The following is an 18,910-nucleotide window of genomic DNA, read 5'->3' on the forward strand; positions in this document are numbered from 1 at the left end:
GTCTATCATCATACAAAAATTCTTGAATGTTATGTTTTCAAATTAGCTAGAATAGATTTTTTTTGTGTAATTATTATTTTTTATTTTGATTTTTCAAACATAGTGTTAAAACAAGAGAAAGTCTAAATGCATAGCTTATGATTTCCATAAGATAATCACTATAAAATCCATAATAAAATCAACATTTTGAATGTTTTTTACAAGTTCTAAAATAGACTGTTTAGATTATTTTATTTGCTAGGCTTGGTTTGATTTGGTTCGATCAAATTTTAACCGGTTTGAAATCAATCCATCTTCAAAACTTTTCAGTTGGATAACTTAAAAGTCTGAGAAATAAATTTTATATTTTAATATAAGAATATTATAATTTTATAAAAATCCAAAATACATATCAACATAAAATTCATATATTTTTAGTTTAAAAAAATCAATTACAATATTATTTGTGCAATATATAAACATGGAATATTTAAAATATCAAAGGGACCATAAAATAAATTATTTTTATAATTTAAAATAATGTTTAGACTATAAATACATAGCTATATTTTATTATATATTTTAATATAACCAAAACTATTCAAATATTTATACATTTATAGATACATCAATTTAATGCCTTCCAAAATCTATTTCAATTTTTATAAATTTTAAAAGCTTTTTTCATTTCATATAATTATAGTTTTAACTTTTTTTGTTAATTTGGTTAGGTTTAATTCATTGCACCAATTCTTAATACATTGATCCTTTTTTTGTTTGAGAAATCCATCCTGCCTTGAATAAAAAATATATACAATAAAATTAATAAAATAACAAACAATAATTAAGATGAAAAGCCAAAGTGAGATAGCAAAATTTGGAAAGGTCTTTATCAGTTTCCTACTCAAGATGTCTTCTTTCATGTGTTCTTCTTTCCTATGCAAGTGGAAGGCATATTCTACACAGGATGGATAACCTGCATGCATGGTAAAATTACAAAGGAGTCTCTCCAACACTATCCATCCACTCCACTTCTATTTTTGTCTCAACCACCTACTTATTTTGCATATGATAAACTTCAAGTGATTCAAATGAGTAGATGGGTTAAGATGAAGGTTCCAAGAATAACCAAGGTTTCTGATAGGTACCTTATCACTTTCATATTTGTAGGGTGTCCTCTTTCCAATACAAAAATCTATGGAGCATTACTTGGAGAGAAGGTAGGGTTCTGATAGATAGGTGCCTTATCACTCACATATTTGTAAGGTTTCCTCTTTCCAATACAAAAATCTGTAGAGCATTACTCACATATTTTAAATCATAGCAATGTTGTATCAGAGACATTGCCAAAGTTCACAAAATGATACCTACACTAATTTTTCCTTTCCTGACTAGCAGATAAAAATTTGCTAACCTTTCTGATTTTGTGAATTGTGTTCTTCCTGTTATTTCGGGTGAACGGATCATTAGCAATCAAGTATGATAATATACATATAAAATGAAGACAGTGGCATCAAAACAGTATTGGCCAGCAACAACTGAAACCTAGCATCGAAATACCAATGGATATAACTGATCTAAACATCTCTACATGATAAACAAACCTCAATTGATCCTCGCACTATACAGCGCGAATTCGGTCTACTCCAACGAGAAGTAATTAGACTTAAAATGCAGCATCAGCTTGGGTCACTCTGCTGTGCTTGTTTTGGCCTCTCCTGCGGCGACCCCTGTGGTCTCCAAGTTTCACACCGTCCCGTCCGTAGAATAATCTTGCTTCGATCTGATCGGCATTGCACTCGGGTGGAGGGATCGGGTACCGGTCACGGTCATAGCAATAATAATAGGTCATATGTCTCCTACGAAATCGATCCATAAGAGCTTGTTGCTCCAGTGACATTGTCAATGAATCGGAGATGGCAGTGTCAGGCTTCTCACAATCTGAAGAATGATCCATGGGGTTCACTGCACAACCACCGATGATAAGATCTTCGAATTCAGCAACATACGGTGCATACTTATAATTGACTTTGTAGCGGCCGCCCGAAGTAGCCCAGGTAGAACCATCCCAAATGGTGGCATAGAGGGTCATTGGCTTGGATGGGAAGCACCCACCAATGGCCCCAGTCCTCACTATTTCCCTGATTGGAATGTTATCAATGGAGAATCTGCACAATAAGATGAAGTTAAGTAAAATGATACATAAGCCTGGCAGCACTAAATCTAGCAAACCATGTATGCATCATTTGTTATGTGGCTTTTGTTTCGTTATAGTGCTTTGCGATAGTTGAACTTTATCAAAAGAGAGCCAAAGGAAATGAACGCTGGTCGATGCTTTCGGAACTTCAAGCACTATTCATGTCAAGGAAGAATAAGATTATAAAATGAGCAAGAAACCTAACACAAAAATGATAGGGAGAATATCAAATTCAAGGAATAGTAGCAAAATGGTCATTGGAACTTCCTTTAAAATTTAATACCTTTCTACTAAACATTTAGTCCAAAGAAAAATGAAAAGACTACACTTAAGCATATAAAATGATAAATATTACCAAGTGGACAATTTCACCAACATTTTCAACATCAAAACTTTCAAAAACAATGTTTTCTTTGAATATCAGGAAACAAACAATACACTGAATCACCAAGGAGAAAAGAGATTAATCATATTCGAAATGACCAAACAATTTATAGTTTTTCTTTCTCTTCTTGTATAAACTTGTAATCTTCCAACTATCAGGACTTACATGATCCTTTCGTGGTTCCATATGATGGAGTACTGATGGAAATCCTCAGTTGGGTCGAACCAGAGATCATATCTCTCTTCCCTTCCGACAGCTGTGCTACCATTTCCATAGACATTGGTCTGAACTCTCCACTCCCTCCCTCTTATGTTTCCCAAGAACTCAAAGTCCAATTCATCATGGGTCTTCGCATATACATCCCCATTCGACATCTGCAGCTCAAGAAAATAAAATGGGAAATGCTAACCAAATTTTGTATCATCAAGACCATTCGTAGAGATTAAACCAAGAAGAAAGAAGAAACAGTCCAAATAATCGTAGAAGCCTTAGCCTCCAGCACCTAAGACAAAGGCTAAATGCTAATTATCACGTCAGAAGGTAAATAAGTCGTTTGTATGTTTATTATAATATATGGCAGAATCAAACGTCTACTGCAAGGTTCTGAAATAAAAACAATTTATGTATACTCGTTGAAATAAGAACCCCAAATGAGGGGTTAAGAGCAAAAGATAGCAGAATTTGTAGTGCAACATAATAGTCTAATTGGAAGTCCAATGCAAAAACGTATGCCTATGACCAATTGAAGATTACCGAAAGCTGACCAAAACCAAGGGAAGAAAAATCACATAGGCTATTCAGATTAGTGTGATGGATCAAACAAAAAACATTTGCATCTTTGGTGACAAATACATATCGTGGCATAACACAGGATATCATAGAAGACTACATATGCACAAATGAGCCAAACAAAGATTATACTGATGAGAAGCCTATGTGGAGAAGCATACATAGAAGGCGACAACGACGCCGGCGGCGTAATCGGAAGGAAGCTTGATGGAGGCGCTGAAGAAGCCATGGAGATATAGGTCCTGGGACGCGAATCCAGCACCTGAGGCGTTCACAAAGCGGCCACATTTTCATCATGTAACATGAGGAAAAGATCAAAAGGTGCGATTTTGAAGAAACGGAGAGGTAGGAAGACCTGTTCGCTCGTCGAGGGAGATGTGAACCCGCTTCCCGTCGCGGAGCAACATCAGATTGCCATCGCCGAAGAGTTGGGTGTACCCCTGTTCGAACGACAGAGTCGGAAGGCTATGCGTAACACCAGCAGACGCATCGGACAAGAACAAGGACAGGGGAGAGCAGGCAAAGAAGCAGAGGAAGAAGAAAGCTGAAGGAAACAAAGAGCTCAACATCTCTCTGCTTACTCCCCTGTGGGTTAGTTCAAATAAAAAGAGGAAAAGAGCCTCCTTTCTTTGCCCTCTCTGTTCTCTAAAGAGAAGAAGAGAGGAAGAAAGGGATGGGAGTGGAAAGGGGAAGCAAAGATTGGCTTTTAATAGCGCAGGGAGCAACCCGTTCACGACTTCTCAGTGCTGCTCTTCGGATGCTTGCAAGAAGGTTTCGGAGAATCAATAATCATAACAAATAAATGAAATATTTGGTGAAAAACATGATCTTTATTTAGTGGAACCATTGAGATTCACTCCTTGTTTGACAAACAAACACACACCCTCTCAGTTTGTCCTTTTTCATTTCTTTGATGTTCTTCTACCTTGATGTCACCGAACAGCAAACACAGCAATGTGGATATCTGATTCCAGTTCTGCATAGCTCATTCCATCCCCACATGGGATATCATGCAACTCCCAAGAATATATGGGGCCCTGTCTCCCTCACAGATGAGCTGTGATAAGTGGCTGCAGCTGAAGCAATCATTTCCTGCAAGTTTTCTCTTTTACTTTCTTGGCAGTAGCATGGTAAGATTAGATCAACCTAATTAAGCTCATGTGTTTTACTATCCAAGCCAAAGGCTCGTACCTCCTTACCCTCGTAGACATCTTTTGAAGCTATGTGATTTCAAAATGATAAAATAATACGGGTTCGATCTTACTCACCCAAAGCGGATAATCCTTTGCGCCCCCAAGGTGCATCGAGATAGACCAAGTGATCCCCTATTAGATTGGCACCTACCGCAAGGCCCGAGCGGCCTAAACCCCCCTTGAGCCCTTGGCTCCCAACGAGGGATGGTCACCTGATATGATCAACTTAGTCCCACATCGATTAAGGAGTAGGAGAGTCGAGGGCTCATAAGGCAATCGTGCCTCCCTTATCCTTAAAGGTGTTTTTTGGAGTTCTGTGACTCCGAAAAGGCAAAATAAATAGACAATTCCTCGTACCCTCAAGGTGCATCGAGATAGACCAAGTGGTCCCTGTCAATGAAGATCCGTGAAAATGATGAATAGACGTTGAGAACGTGTAAAAGAACAAAAGAGAAGAGAATAAGTCTGTTCTAATTTAGCTATTTATATCACTTGCTAAAATGTTAACGATAACATTTAATGGCCTAATGATACAACATCTAACATCTACATTTGACCAAGTCTGTTCTCTCTCTCTCTCTCTCTCTGTCTGTCTCTCTCTCTCTCTCAATCTTTTCTGCTAGCAGATGCTAAATCCTAATGCACCTAAGTAGATGCAACAAATTGAAGCGCAAGCAATTTTTTAACCGATGCATCTGAGGAGAAAAAGCAACAGAGAAGAACAGAAAGACAAAAGGAACAGGTAGTGAGTGGTCAGGTTGCATCGGAGAAAAAGCAACAGAGAAGAACAGAAAGACAAAAGGAACAGGTAGTGAGTGGTCAGGTTGAACAAATGAGGTATGAAAGCTGAGATGCCCCTCTCAAGTCGTGAGAACTGTACAATGCCATGGAACACATGGCCATGATGCAGCAAAAGTAAAGGTGCTTTGGTCCAATTTTTTCAGTGACCGAGCGCAGAAAACAAACAAAAGAAAAAGAGACAAGGCTGGCATCATGTCCTGTGAATTATTAGGGAGGGTCAAACAATCGAGCCAAAGCGGGACAGATCCCTTTGTCACCGAGAGGGTGATGAGCTTGCAAGCACTTCGCCGGTTCCTAGGTCATCGGTTTGGCTTGAACGAAATGATAGCTCACGTCCAAGGGGCGAGAACGATGTAAAGATACACAGTTGGAAGAGAAAGGAAAAGAAGGAAATATAGTGAAGCCAAGCTCATGATGTCTATTAAATGGGTTGGTAGTATCTCCTTGAGGCATCAAATGAGTGAGTATGATGATGAAGATACAACCAGTTTCTTATTAGGGGCATCAATTGAGTAGAGAGAAATATATATATATATATATATATATATATATATATATATATATATATATATATAACCTTTCTTTCATTGTGTGTGATACTGGTACTTTAGATCACATAAATAATGACAAGGATTTCCCCCCAGTACAAACTATATGAGCATGCACATACATGCACTTGAGAAGAAGCCTGTTGATAAAAAGTTTGCATTTTGTATGGTTATCATTATTATTAGTCTTCAGATATTAAAGATCCTCTGCACATGACATTTCTCATGTACATATGAACAAAAGTACCCCCTTATCTACGTGCCTGTGCATCTCTCATGTATTTAAATCTTGTACAGTTCGATTAATATGATCCATCTCTAACCCTAAACCCTATATGTATGTGAGATTGATGCAACTCGGATCACGTTGGAAGCATCCTTGGCTGAGATAAGGCCGAATTGGGGATGAATCAAGATAGCAAACTACTTAAGCAAGCCCATCCAATTCAATCAAGTATCCACCTCAAAAGCAAACTACTGTTTTGAGATGAGAATATAAATAGAATCAAACAATTTATGTGGTGAATACGGGATCTATCAACAAATAAGGTCTATCTTATTACATCAGATGACATCTTCGCTACTTATCCATTAGTGTTCCTAGACAAATGTTTTTTTAATATCAATATGTATCCAATCCGCTTAAGCCGGAATAAGATATTTATTAAGTATGGATTGATACAAGTGAAAATAAATAAATATCTGAGTTAGAATTTCAACTTCGTCAAGTATTTTGATAAATAGTTAATTCCAAGAAAAAAAAAACATAAAGACAAAATTCAACAGTATCATTATTAATAAGAAGGAAAAATGTAAGATCATCTGCAGTAAAAAAAAATTGGTAAAATATTTATGGAGGCCGGCAATTTGTTGATCTCGAGTCCAATCCTTTGCTTCTTTTTTGTTAGGCGTTGGGGACCTCAACATATCAAAAATTGGTAAAATATTCCATGATGCATCCCTTTGATTGGGAAAAACATCTATTTTACATCATATTAAAATTAATGCCTTATTTATTTTACATCACCTAATTATTTTACATCCCTTTGTGGGAGTAAATGTAACTTGATTCATGCCTGTAATACATTGCATACTTACAAAGCTGTAAGATTGCAACAACAAAAATGTATTCGGTGATATGCTTGGATTTGGAGTGTTGGTTTTGACAAAAGAATACTAGGAAATGAATTATATGAATTATTATACAGATAAATATAACTGATATCTGAGGTGAGCGAATATTGGATGCCTACCCGATCTAGGAATTGTTCATGTCGGTAGTATTGTGATCTGCAACCAGGTACAACTTCTGGTTGTCGGAGATCATGGCTGCATCAGATATGCTGCCTCCATCTTCTGATAGTATGCGTGAGCCTGAGCAATTCAATAGCTCATTTGAGGATTTGATGAGCTCTTCTACGGTGTGAGGGATCCACAGCACTACGCCCTCTCTTCTCTTTTCTTCAGGGTCCCATGGGTGAAAAGGAAACACTGTGCATCTCCTCCGAGGCTGTGTTTTGTCTGAGGGGGAAAGAAAAGAATGTCAAACGGTTATTCACAGATTATAAATAGTAGAAATGTAACATTATACTTCGGTCAGGACGACAGTGGTTGAGCATGGTTTTAATCGTCAGCCCGACATCAATATTGACATACCAAAATATTGACCAATATATTGATTTGTACATGATGAAAATAAACTATTCAGCAAGTGGTACCGAGCAATATGATCCGCTATTAATGCTTATTTAAACTGATAAACAACCGATAAACACATATTGGTTCAACAGGTTTAAAATGATAGGTTTATGGGGTATGAGCAATTAAGATGCTGTTGCAAGATGAACAAACAGTAATAAAAAGCATAATTTTGGCGTTAATTATGTATTTTGCCTCGAACAAAAAGTTTGTGACAGAGTAATTTATCCTTAAAAACATTCCTAACTTTGAGAATAAGATCTATGGGAAGTCTTTGGAATATAAAAGCTAGGATGCATATACCTTTAATTTCTTGATCACACTCAGGAACCATGGATAGCTCATCAGATTTTGCTTTTTCCAGCAGCACCGTCATGGATCTGTTTCCACTCTTTACTGCTTCATCTAATGGAGTAGTTCCCCACCTGTAATTTAGCAATTCTTTTAAGGAATAGTAGCATGTATAACAATTACTGCCATTAGATTTTTAAAAGAGGAAAAAAAGAGACAGAAGAAAGTTCCGGAATGAATGTGCAATGTCTCCTGACCTGTGTATGACTTTGTGTTTTATCATGGCAAACAATACAAATTTCAGACATTCTCCATTCTTGAAGCATAAATATGGTAATTATCCTGGGAATGAATCAGCAATATCATGGCATACTAAGAGAGTTCCACAAAACATGATAATCCGTTGAATGTTAAGAAGTCTAAGTTCCTAGTTGAACATCAACTATAAAAATGGGCACAGATCAAACAGATTCAGAATAAGTAGAATATCAAGCCAGTACCTGTCAATAGCAAAGACACTTGCCCCAGCCTCTATGAGCATTTTTGCAATTGAATACAATCCCTCGGCAGCAGCTATATGGAGAGGTGTACGTTGATCATAATCTTTTGAGTTTGGATCTATTCCGTACTTTAATACCCTTCTTATAAAATCTGAGTCCCCCCTTGCAACAGCTGTACAAAGATGGCAACCAGGTTCCCCAATATTTAGCCTGGCCCCTTTGCTGAAGAGTAAAGAAGCCACACGATCATGTCCCTGCTTAACGGCTTCTAACAATGGTGTGTTTCCAAATTTATCTGATTGACATGAACGTGATATAAGTTATAGAAACATGAAGATATTATAGCATGAAGCAAATTGACTTGTACAAAAGCTCAAAAAAGGTACCTGAAAGATTGACATCTACGCCTTCTTGAAGGAGGAACAAAGTGATATCCTCGTGCCCTCTTGAAGCCGCAAGATGCTGACAGGAAATAGTTTGAGTTAGGTCGTTCATCTTGAAAGCTGAATAAAAATAGGAAGCAATGAATTTGGTACTTTTGACATCTTAGAAGCAGCCAATCATAAGGAATAATTAGTAAGTGTTATGTGTAAAAGGAGTCATATGTCTGATAGTTGAAACATATGATAGATGCTTCTGTTTCTCTAAAAGGTTCCTGATTATAACGCTAGTGATGCATGTTCCAGTTGGTAAAGGCATGCACTTATTTTATAGACCATGATACAAACCTAATGTATATCATGAAAGCAACCTACTTTCAACTTGCATGAGCAAGTTTAGCACAATCGAAGAAGAATTATCTAAAGAATATTTGTATGTGTATATGTGTATTTCAAGGTGATCAAACATAGAGCATAGAAGTAATTAATGACATGAAGCATCATGAATGCAGCCAAGCATTATGGATTTATAATTTATAACTCAGCTGAAAGAGCACTTCTAAATTATTATAAACTAATCAAAGAACTAGAAGATTATACTTTGGCAGAATTTTAAGTTTATGATGTCCTTTTTCCAATGTAACTAACATTTTATTCAATCAAACCTTCTTATTAAGGACCATGGTAAACCGAACATCTAGAGAATCATGCCAGATCTTTTGACCAACAATGAAAGAGAACATGAATGTAGAACTTGATCAGAATCCAAAAGAGAATATTCTGTATGTAATACAAAAGTAAGAATCAGATTTCAAATATTGTCCGCTAATTCCATACCAAAGGTGAACGCCCATCATAATCTGTCTTCTTGGGATCAGCTCCCGCACTGATTAGACCTTTTAGGTAATTCAGATCTCCACCATAAGCAGCATTATTAACCCTTAAAGCATGCTCAGCTTCTTGTTTTCCAATATGAAATGTGATATCAGATTCCAGTTGCTTGATATGGCTATTTGACTCATTGCCCTTCCACAATGAAAATTACCATGTTAATGAACAGTTAGATAACATATGAAGGTTCTCAAAAACAATTGTGTTGTCAGCATAACAAAGAGATTCTAGCACAATGATGAATGAAAATTTACCTCAAGAAGGTTATTCAAGATTGTCCTAGCATCCACAAAATATATTTCCAGAATATTTGTGAAAAGTTGTTTATCAATACGCAAGACTGTACAAAATTCACGGACACGAACTGTGTAAGGCTGAGGAATGTTGCAAAGAGTGGCAAGTTCTCCAAATGAGCTGTCAGACTCCAATTGTAGAATCGCCTCTTCTAATCCATTTTCAACAAGCTTAATTCCATCCTGGAGTTTGAAAAGTGTGAGAAATAGATGGAGCAATGTCAGCCATTATGCTATCATCTCATTTGGACTTCAGTACCTAACTAAAATATAATAGGTCACGGTAAGAGACCATAGTATACCAGACATCCGAGGTGGAAAATGCATATATGCAAAACATCTATGTGTCAGATTATCCTGGGTGTCATATCATCCAAGTTATGAACACAGGCTAGAACAACAAAGTGCTCATTTTAGCAAATGCTGGTTATGCCACTATTATATCATTTGAGATTCATAGTCCCTTATTACGTCCATAGATTGGATTCTGACAGCTAAAATCATAAAAGAGATGCATGCTAACTAGATTATGATCATTACCAGAACACCATGCAAGACAAAATACAGTTGATCTACTGTGTTGCCCTGTTCCAATATCACTTCACCTGGAAGGAATGACTCCTCCTGTAGCCTGATTACCTGCCACATCATATCACATTATAAGCTGTTTTTATATTTCAGTGAACTATAGAAATCATCATCTTGGACAAGATAAGAACTAGGCTCAACAAGCTCCATGGTGTAAAAATCACAAGCCCATAACATTATAGGCAAAAAAGGCATTTCAGCTCAGAAGAAGATTTCTCAGAACAAGAAGCAAAATCTCCTTAAATTTTTGGCAATAAGATGCACGAAATATTAGTTCAGATGTGCATGCATAGGCACAAGAAAATACAGAGGATAATTGAGAAAACTCCAGAATGTTTCATAACACTAATTTAATTTATGGTTCACCTTCAATATCAATGGAATCTTTGCTGATAGCTGACCATGCACAGGCATGACAAAATACAGGAGATAATTAAGAAAGCTTCAAAATGTTCATGACACTCCTATAAAGATCTATGGTCCAGCTTCATTATAAGTATAACTATGGTATATATTAAGCTAATAGTAATTTAAGCCCATATCGAGTAATACAACCTGATGCCTACAAGAACAGATAATGAAATTTGGGACAAATTCAATGAGAGATTTAGGTTTTTGTTTATATCTTGGAGGAGTTTAAAACAAAAAACTGGAAACAAAAGGCTCTTTACATCCAGGCCTAAAATGTATGAATCTATATAGATAAAAAATGACTAGAGCTTAAGTTTGTTATGCATGTGATGCAGGAGTTCAACAAGAAAAAAAAAGCTCTTTATATCCAAATTTCTTGATGAGCAAAGGTGATTGGCAAATTTGATTTAAGCAATAATTTATAGGACACCTTATAAAGTTATCAGATTTCATCAATTTGCTTCAGTTTAAACATTTGCTTTAATTCAATGATTTTTCGATGTTGCATGGCCATTTATCTATTTTCATGAGTATGAAAGCACAAGAAATACGCATGCCTAGGTGAGGTGGTCCAGCTGTTAACTGTTGTTGCAAGCATAAAACCAGAATACCACCTGATAACAAATACAGCAAACATATAACTTGAAGCACCAAGAAAATTATCATAATTTCGAATGCAGCTATATCACAGGATATTAACATAACAGACAAAGTAACATAGTAATGCAAATACATATGTGTGTGTGTGTATATATATATATATATATATATATATATATATATATAAGCATTAATTAGTTTAAAATCTGTCAATCAATCTAGTGCAGCTGTCTGTCGGACATTAGTTTAGAACTACTTCAACCATGATAGTGCCTAGAAATTTTGAATGCTAATGCAAGTAATTGAAAGAAACTAGAAAATAAAACTAAAACTGCAAAGGCTAAGTTGAAACAAGTAATGGCGAACTTAACAAATAACATAGTCTTCCTCAATTTTATCACAAAATGAATGTACTAGATAACAAAAATCATCCAACTGTAATAATGGAGCCATGTTAATATAATGATAACAAAGAAAAAAAGGAAGCTCAGATGTCAGATGTACTAATAAGTTACAAATACACATGAGAATTTTACTTGAGTTGTAGCACTAGCTCTGTAAGGTAGTAAAGATGTAATAAAATGACAAACTATCATGAAAACAATAAATCAAGTTTATTATGAATCTCATTTGGCAAGGGATCTATCATAACACTGGTTACCTTATCCTTGATCTAGTAGAGAGTATTAATCATTTCATAAGGAAATTTGAGCCTTCATAAATCTTCAGAAAGTGATATAAAATGAGCTTCTAAGCATCTTCTTCCTTCACAAAATACTATTTCACAATCTATCAGCTAGAGCATGCTTAGATTTTTGAGATGGTGCACCCTTGTTAAGCCTGTGATGGTACAGTAGGTTTATAGAAGCTCTTTTCACAAACATCATACAAGCTAAATTAATAACATAACTGTCAACATGGTTTCAAGTAAGATACAGCTGCATGATTGAGGTTGCTGTAGAGGAGTTCCCAAAATGTCAAGGCTTTTAAGAATGTATCTGCCTTGACGGAAATCGTTAAGATCACTTTATTGCTCTATTTTTATTTCTCTATGTTGGCCACCTTGAATAGCAGCTAAATGCACTGAGGTTCTCATTGAAGCTGGTTTTGGAAGGGTGAGTTTTAAGTCTTACCCCTGCACATGAGGAGATGAATTTCAAGATTTAGATCCATAATGCCTAGTTTACAGTGGGAAAACCCTGTATTGTGGCCCACCCTGTACATGTAAGCAGCCTTACAGGTAATTTCTTAATACCATGTTATTCTCCAACAGTTCATGAAATCATAAATAAATCAACCTATAAATCAATCATAAATTATAATCTAACTTTAAGTTTCGTTTATAACTAATTTTTCAGAAAGGCCGAACTAAAATATCCTGGGATCATGAAGGCAACATGAACATTTTGGATGATAAGAGAGCACTCGGTATTTGCATGAATGAAGCATTCAAAGAGTAGAATTTCATCTCTTGAAAGCCTTGCTTAACATAAAGTCCAACATAATGTAGATAAACTTAGCTTATTTATATAAATTATTTAACAAATAAGTAGGGGAGGCTTACAATCTGATTTTTGAACTCGGCTGAGCATCCCTTGAACAGCGGAAGTTTTTCGATATAAGGTTTATATAAAGCTTGAAAAATCTGCAAAATAAAGTCCAAAGTTGTTACCAAAGATCAGATTATAGAAAACATTGTCAACAATGCACATGATAATATGAACACAGTACTGTGACCATGCAACTCAACAAAAGTTAGTATGCTAGAAACTTTTCCTACACTCAATAGCTCTGTGCATCATCTGTAGAACTGAAAGTCTGAAACTACAAGTAGCACTCAATAAAGTAAAAAACTGAAACAAGACAAAATGGAAACCATATGAAGTGTCTTGCATAACTGTTCTATTTAGTATCCAGTATGGTCCTGGGACCCTTGTTATACACACCTTAGCACGAATTGAGGCTGGAATATCTTGGAGAACTGAAGCTTCATTGTAGATGTTCTCATACTGCAATCGTACATGTCTTTTAATCTGGTCACGTATGTCCTTTCCTAATCTGTTTTTATTCATGTATTTAATCAGATCTTTCATTTTGTCTCTGTATCTTTCTGTCTTTGATCCTTTCACAATCAGCGCAGTCATATTACCAAGAAGGTATGCTCCCAGAATCATATCGAATGAGACATAGATCATGATAAATACCATTTCTCTGGGATTGACTGCATGTACATCTCCATAACCTGTTGCCACCAAAATACCGAAATGACTGATTCACAAAAGAAAGAAGAAAAATAATAATAAAACATGAAAACGATGAAGAGTTTGTGAGATAGATCACTATGTAATAATGACATTAAATGTAGATGATCCTTCAAGAAAGTTGGAAATTGTACCGGGAAAACATATATGGTTAAAACTTAAAAGAAATATGATGGTCAACACAACTATCACATATATTTGAATGTCTTATATGTAACACTTATCTGACATTTCTCATGCAGATTCCAAATGGCATTAAAACTTTGCTTTTTTTCTTCTCAAGTAAAAATATCCAGAATGGCAGAGTACGTTTAGAAATTAGCCTAGAACAATGTAAGGATAATCTGATATTCTTTTTTTTTTAATCCAGACAGGTTTGCCTACTAAAGTCCAGTGTAGTCATAGCAGAATAAATTTGCTATCCTAGTCATTTGAAGTTTTCACTAACTTCTCTTTCAAAAAAATGTCCTGAATGTCCTTAGTAGCATCAACCTAACAAGTTTCCATCTTTTTTTTTATTAAAGATTTATTACCTTCTTGACTAATCAGTTCGTCCTTTTTTATTTGGGCTCGTGGATCTTTCCAGTTACTAGATTCCAGTTTTTAGAACAATGCCAATTATTTGAAGCAACCATCACTAAGCCTTTTCTAACTTACTCATTTCAGTTTCAAAAGAATGATTTTTTGCTGTCTGGCTCTCTATATTTTTGTCATATGCATAAACTGAACTGAATCATCTTTTGATATGTGTTCAGCTGTAAAGAACATGTTAGGCTTTGAAGTCTAAAGTAAGTCCTGCAACCATCTACTGAATGAATTGTAAAAACTTGTGTTTTATGTGAAGCTCAAGAATCAGCCTGCAATGAAGTCCTTTCTTATTTTGTCATAAGTTGTATAAATTGCAACCAACAATTTTCTAAGTTCAATTAGATTTAACATCTAAATTCAAATAAGCGAGAAAAGCCTGATGTCTGTTCAACACTTGCTGCTCTATATTTTAACGTGAAAGGCATAATAGAAAGGACTAAGACCATAGAAGAGTGCCACTTTTAGTATTAGTGGAACACTTACTTTCCTAATTATATTTCAAAATCTCAAAGAAAATTTACCAACAGTTGCCATAGTTACAATGGCAAAATATAATGATGTTACGTAGCGCCTCCAAAGATCAATCTCTCTGAAATGTGAGTAGTTGAAATCACCCAGTTGTAAGCTTCCTATCCATGTATACCCTTCCATCGACTCAGGCAGAGTTGTTGCCAAGTAATAGAAAATACAGGCAGCTGTATGCGTACAATAGAGCTCAACAACTAGAAGTTTGACAATTCTTGTGAACAAGTAATTGATGCGAATGTCCTTCTCCATCTTCTGAAAAAAATCCGTGACTCTGCATGCCCGGGTTAATCGGATCCACAGTAGATATCTTATTATTTCTTTATTTCCAGAAGCCTGTATGAGAAAATAAAAAATATGTCAAAAAATTGAGTGACCTTTTTCAGTATATATGCTAGATAACAAATAAAAAATAGGAGTTAAAACAAATAAAAGTAGAGTTAATACAATTAGGAATTGTTTCATGTGAAATCTTCTTTCATTGGGTCAATGTCTTGTACAGTAATGAAATTTGTTCACTTTTTATTTTGTTCTTGATGACACTCATATTTAGTAGCTTGATGATTGGGATCTGGACAATTAGATCCATTGACTTTATCTAAATAATTTTAATCTGATCCAACTCAAGCTAACCAGATTTTATTCACTATAATTTGATAAAAAAAATAATTTAAATAATTCATAAAATTAATGATTAAATCCTAAATCATTCAAAATGAATTTTAAAAAATGACACTGTATTTATTTGTTTAGTGGCTGTTTTGTTTTCAATGGTCGAAACCTTAGTATGCAGTACCGAATGGTACCGCTCGATACCGCTACAGTGCTATAGTATTACACTGTAGCAATGCTACAGTTCTACCATATACGGTAGCAGTGCTACAGTGATATAGTAATAGAAAAAAAAAATATAACATTATTCGGTACACCGGTACCATACCGTACCGAGCCAACCTCGAAACACCGGTACGATACGGTTTTGCATACCTTGGTCCAAACCTCATTCTCCATATGAAAATGTGTGAAATTATGGAACTTTGAAGTTCCTAACTCCTATAATTGAATTTATGTATATACACGTAAATTAATTCTTTGTTCATCTTTGCCGAATGTCAAAGCTCTTCCTGAAATTATAAGTTTCACGTGGCTGAAATATTCCTGAATGATGATCATGTGATTGTGTTCCATATCGAGAATAAAACAACTAGAAACTCCAAAACTGATGGACACCTGTAGGGGTCCAAAGATACTCTTATTAAAGCTACAACAAAAATTAATTATCCGGACGCATATTTTCTTAAGGAAATTCCTCAAATATCTTCATACAAGAATATAACCTAACACATCCTCATACAAGAGATTGTGTTGGAAATTTTGAATTAAAATCATTCAGTATTTTCTTAGACCAAAAATACAGGGATGAGTAATTAGGAGCATACCTTGTGGATATAATCCCACGGGAAGCAACCGAGCAAGTCAAAAACAAATCTCGACTTCACGTACCTGAAGCATATATTGAGTGAAAATGGAATCTCAGATGAAAAGCAATTCCAAAGTAAACTACAATTGTAAGGCGTAAGGGCAAGAACGGATTATAGGCGAACCGGAAAGCGATGTCGGTTGGAGATTGAACGATGCGGTACGTGTGGGAATCGCGGTAGGCGACGCGGAACTGCACGAAGATATCGATGAAGAAGGCAAACTGTCCAGCGATGTCGAGGAGAAAGAGTTTCTTCGGGAGCCCCCTGAAGAAGGCGAATTCCATGGGCGTGAAGAAGGACGAGTACACCGCCCAGAGCAGTATGAACTGGGTCCATAACTGGTACCACCTGCATCACATCGTCCGTCAGTCCCTCACCGCGAGTTACCGTAACACCATCACGGGCTTAACGGCTTAAGCACGTGTCGGTATCTTAAGTCGTAACACGGACATGAAGCGTTTGTGTCGGTGGGGAGCACTGGACGCGCGGTAGAGACCCGACCATGATGCTGTTCGCTGCACCCTGTCGCGGCCAAGTCAGGTGAAAGCCGTAATTGCCTCACCCAAGAAACTTATGGCACCCGGCACGGATTTGGCGTCAACAGCTTTGGGCTGGTCGCGTAGGCGGCGGGCAGGAGCTGTACACGTACTGCAGGTAGATAATCTTGTTTGTGATCGGCAGGGAACAAACAGTAAGGTGCAGATGGGCAAAGATGAGGAGACGTGCCACTGAGCCCTTCACATCTGGTCCCATGGAAGGTGGTGTAGAGCAACAAATTATTCCCAACTTTTGTTCGTTTGAATTTTGCCATCCCGATTGAAGAGACTAATTGACGTCTACCCTTTTGCTCTCTTTCTCGCATGACACTTCCTGGCAGGAAAGCCGTTCATTTGTACGTTCTGGGCCCTCTTGGTTTTGCCACTTGAAAGTGATAGCTTTCTTTTTTTGCTTTTTTTTCCGTGTGTACATGTGGGGGGAAAGACAACTAATCCTGAAAGCAAATACACCCGTGATTTGCTAGAAAGTGCCCCCTTCGAGTTGGAGAGTCTCAAAAGCTCTACGAGGGTGTAAATTTCACACATCGATAAGAGTCAAGTAGAAAAAGAGTTTTACTTCAAGATCGAACTCTTGGTGAAGAAATTTAGAATCAGAAAAAATAGTTTTAGACATCCGAATGCTTTTAAATCTACAATGAACATTAGACTCAATCACGACAATTTACTGAGTTAGTTGGTGCAGTCAAGAAATATCACAATCATAAAATGGGATAGATTAAACCTTGTATCCATCTCTTCCGTATTTGTCATATCGATAAGGGGGGATACACGTATATAAGGGTTCAGGAGAAAAAAGAGCATCACTTGAAGATCGTGCGAGTTTGACTTGCTCAGTACACTCACCGACTTCGAATATTATGACCATTATCTTGTGGTTGTTACGTAGTTAATAACGGCCCGATTAACATTTTAATCGAAAAAAAAATAAGGAAATTTAGAGAAAAGGGGAGAAAAAACAAACGGAGAGGGGTGATTGGTTACCGGTTATCGGGGTGGATGAGGAAACCCTTGAGAAGCGTCTCGCCGCTGCTGGCGCTCCGGCCGAGCCCGAGGCCGAGGAGCCAGAGCCCGAGGCCGGACCGCAAGAGCGGAAAGCGGCTAGTCGCGTGCGACGACCCCATCCGCTCCTCCAACTCCATCTCGTACTCGATCTCGTCGTCGGTCGCCGCTGCATCATCCGCCTCCCGGGGCGCGATCGCCAACGTCATCGCCCGCCTCCAGCGGACGCGGGCGGTATCCGCCGCCATGGTCGGGTCTGCCACGAGAGCCACGAGAGGAGCACCAGAGTATTCACGGGAAGGAGTCCGCCGTAATGCTTTGGAAGAGGGAGCGAGGGAGGGAGGGGGGATATAGAAGTCGGAGTAAGAAGATGGGGGTAAATTTATAGGCGCGAGATCGCGAAAGGAGAGGAGGCTGTTCGACCAGCGGAGAAAGGTGTTCGTACGGCTGACGAGGATAAGATTTGTAATGTACCGGCGACTCATCTGACTCGCCTGTAGGGATCCCTATTCATAGTTCTTAGTTGGTAGAGTCCAATTCACTGGTTAGTTGTGAGTATCTAATTATATTTCTTTAATTTTGTTGGATCATCTTAATCAAGTCCATCTAAAATAGATTACATGCATGCCACAAACTAATCTTATATTAAAATCGATCATATTAATCTCATTCTCTGATCTCTAATTTTTATTAGATTTTTTGAAAATGAAATATTTACATATAGTCTGATTCTTGAAATCTCGTGAGATATTTATTATACATCAATTATTGCATGTCGATAAAACCTCTTTTGCTTTTTCTGTGAATCTAAAAACATCCTTTAAATTTTGTTTCACTGTGAGGAGCTCCTGTGGCCATGGTGGGGTTGAGAGCTCAACGTCGATTCGACTTTGGTGCAGGGAGGAATGAAGAAGAAGACGAAGAAGTATTGTTTCCACGTCAGGAATTGATGCCT

At 36.9% G+C, this 18,910-nt stretch overlaps 2 protein-coding genes across 4 annotated transcripts; both read right to left on the reverse strand.

The window, feature by feature from the left end:
• Window positions 1–1,445: 1,445 nt before the first annotated feature.
• Window positions 1,446–4,154, reverse strand: LOC103998033 (probable xyloglucan endotransglucosylase/hydrolase protein 28). The gene is made up of 4 exons (XM_009419401.3): window positions 3,706–4,154; window positions 3,512–3,612; window positions 2,727–2,935; window positions 1,446–2,147 (listed from the first exon to the last, which is right to left on the reverse strand). Exons 1-4 carry the CDS (start codon window positions 3,917–3,919, stop codon window positions 1,646–1,648), a joined length of 1,026 nt encoding a protein of 341 aa, XP_009417676.1. The 5' UTR covers window positions 3,920–4,154; the 3' UTR covers window positions 1,446–1,645.
• A 153-nt stretch (window positions 4,155–4,307) lies between these two features.
• On the reverse strand, window positions 4,308–18,412 carry LOC103998034 (potassium channel KOR1-like). Of its 3 annotated transcripts, XM_065168319.1 has the most exons (14): window positions 17,938–18,404; window positions 16,523–16,747; window positions 16,358–16,421; window positions 14,915–15,254; window positions 13,491–13,786; window positions 13,109–13,189; window positions 10,486–10,584; window positions 9,907–10,128; window positions 9,599–9,787; window positions 8,768–8,843; window positions 8,382–8,676; window positions 7,894–8,015; window positions 7,146–7,413; window positions 4,308–4,442 (listed from the first exon to the last, which is right to left on the reverse strand). In XM_065168319.1, exons 1-13 carry the CDS (start codon window positions 18,201–18,203, stop codon window positions 7,151–7,153), a joined length of 2,538 nt encoding a protein of 845 aa, XP_065024391.1. In that variant the 5' UTR covers window positions 18,204–18,404; the 3' UTR covers window positions 4,308–4,442; window positions 7,146–7,150. The 3 variants fall into 3 exon arrangements, with proteins under 3 accessions (XP_065024391.1, XP_009417677.2, XP_018686582.2); XM_009419402.3 differs by lacking the exon at window positions 4,308–4,442 and having other exon boundaries at window positions 6,966–7,413; window positions 17,938–18,412; XM_018831037.2 differs by lacking the exons at window positions 4,308–4,442; window positions 7,146–7,413 and adding an exon at window positions 8,139–8,223 and having other exon boundaries at window positions 17,938–18,408.
• Window positions 18,413–18,910: the final 498 nt, after the last annotated feature.

Source organism: Musa acuminata, chromosome BXJ3-9 (genome assembly GCF_036884655.1).
Source record: "Musa acuminata AAA Group cultivar baxijiao chromosome BXJ3-9, Cavendish_Baxijiao_AAA, whole genome shotgun sequence".
NCBI classification, from domain to species: domain Eukaryota; kingdom Viridiplantae; phylum Streptophyta; class Magnoliopsida; order Zingiberales; family Musaceae; genus Musa; species Musa acuminata.

Bases quoted from the DNA above. Each gene is read 5' to 3' on its own strand.
- LOC103998033 (XM_009419401.3), bottom strand. From the start codon at position 3,919: ATGTTGAGCTCTTTGTTTCCTTCAGCTTTCTTCTTCCTCTGCTTCTTT. The intron at 3,613-3,705 runs GTCTTCCTACCT...TGAACGCCTCAG, and splicing joins CTCCCTCGACGAGCGAACAG to GTGCTGGATTCGCGTCCCAG. The intron at 2,936-3,511 runs GTATGCTTCTCC...CTTGAGCTGCAG, and splicing joins GCGTCGTTGTCGCCTTCTAT to ATGTCGAATGGGGATGTATA.
- LOC103998034 (XM_065168319.1), bottom strand. From the start codon at position 18,203: ATGGCGGCGGATACCGCCCGCGTCCGCTGGAGGCGGGCGATGACGTTG. The intron at 15,255-16,357 runs GTATGCTCCTAA...TTTCTCATACAG, and splicing joins CGTGGGATTATATCCACAAG to GCTTCTGGAAATAAAGAAAT. The intron at 8,844-9,598 runs GTATGGAATTAG...ATTTCCTGTCAG, and splicing joins ATGATGGGCGTTCACCTTTG to CATCTTGCGGCTTCAAGAGG.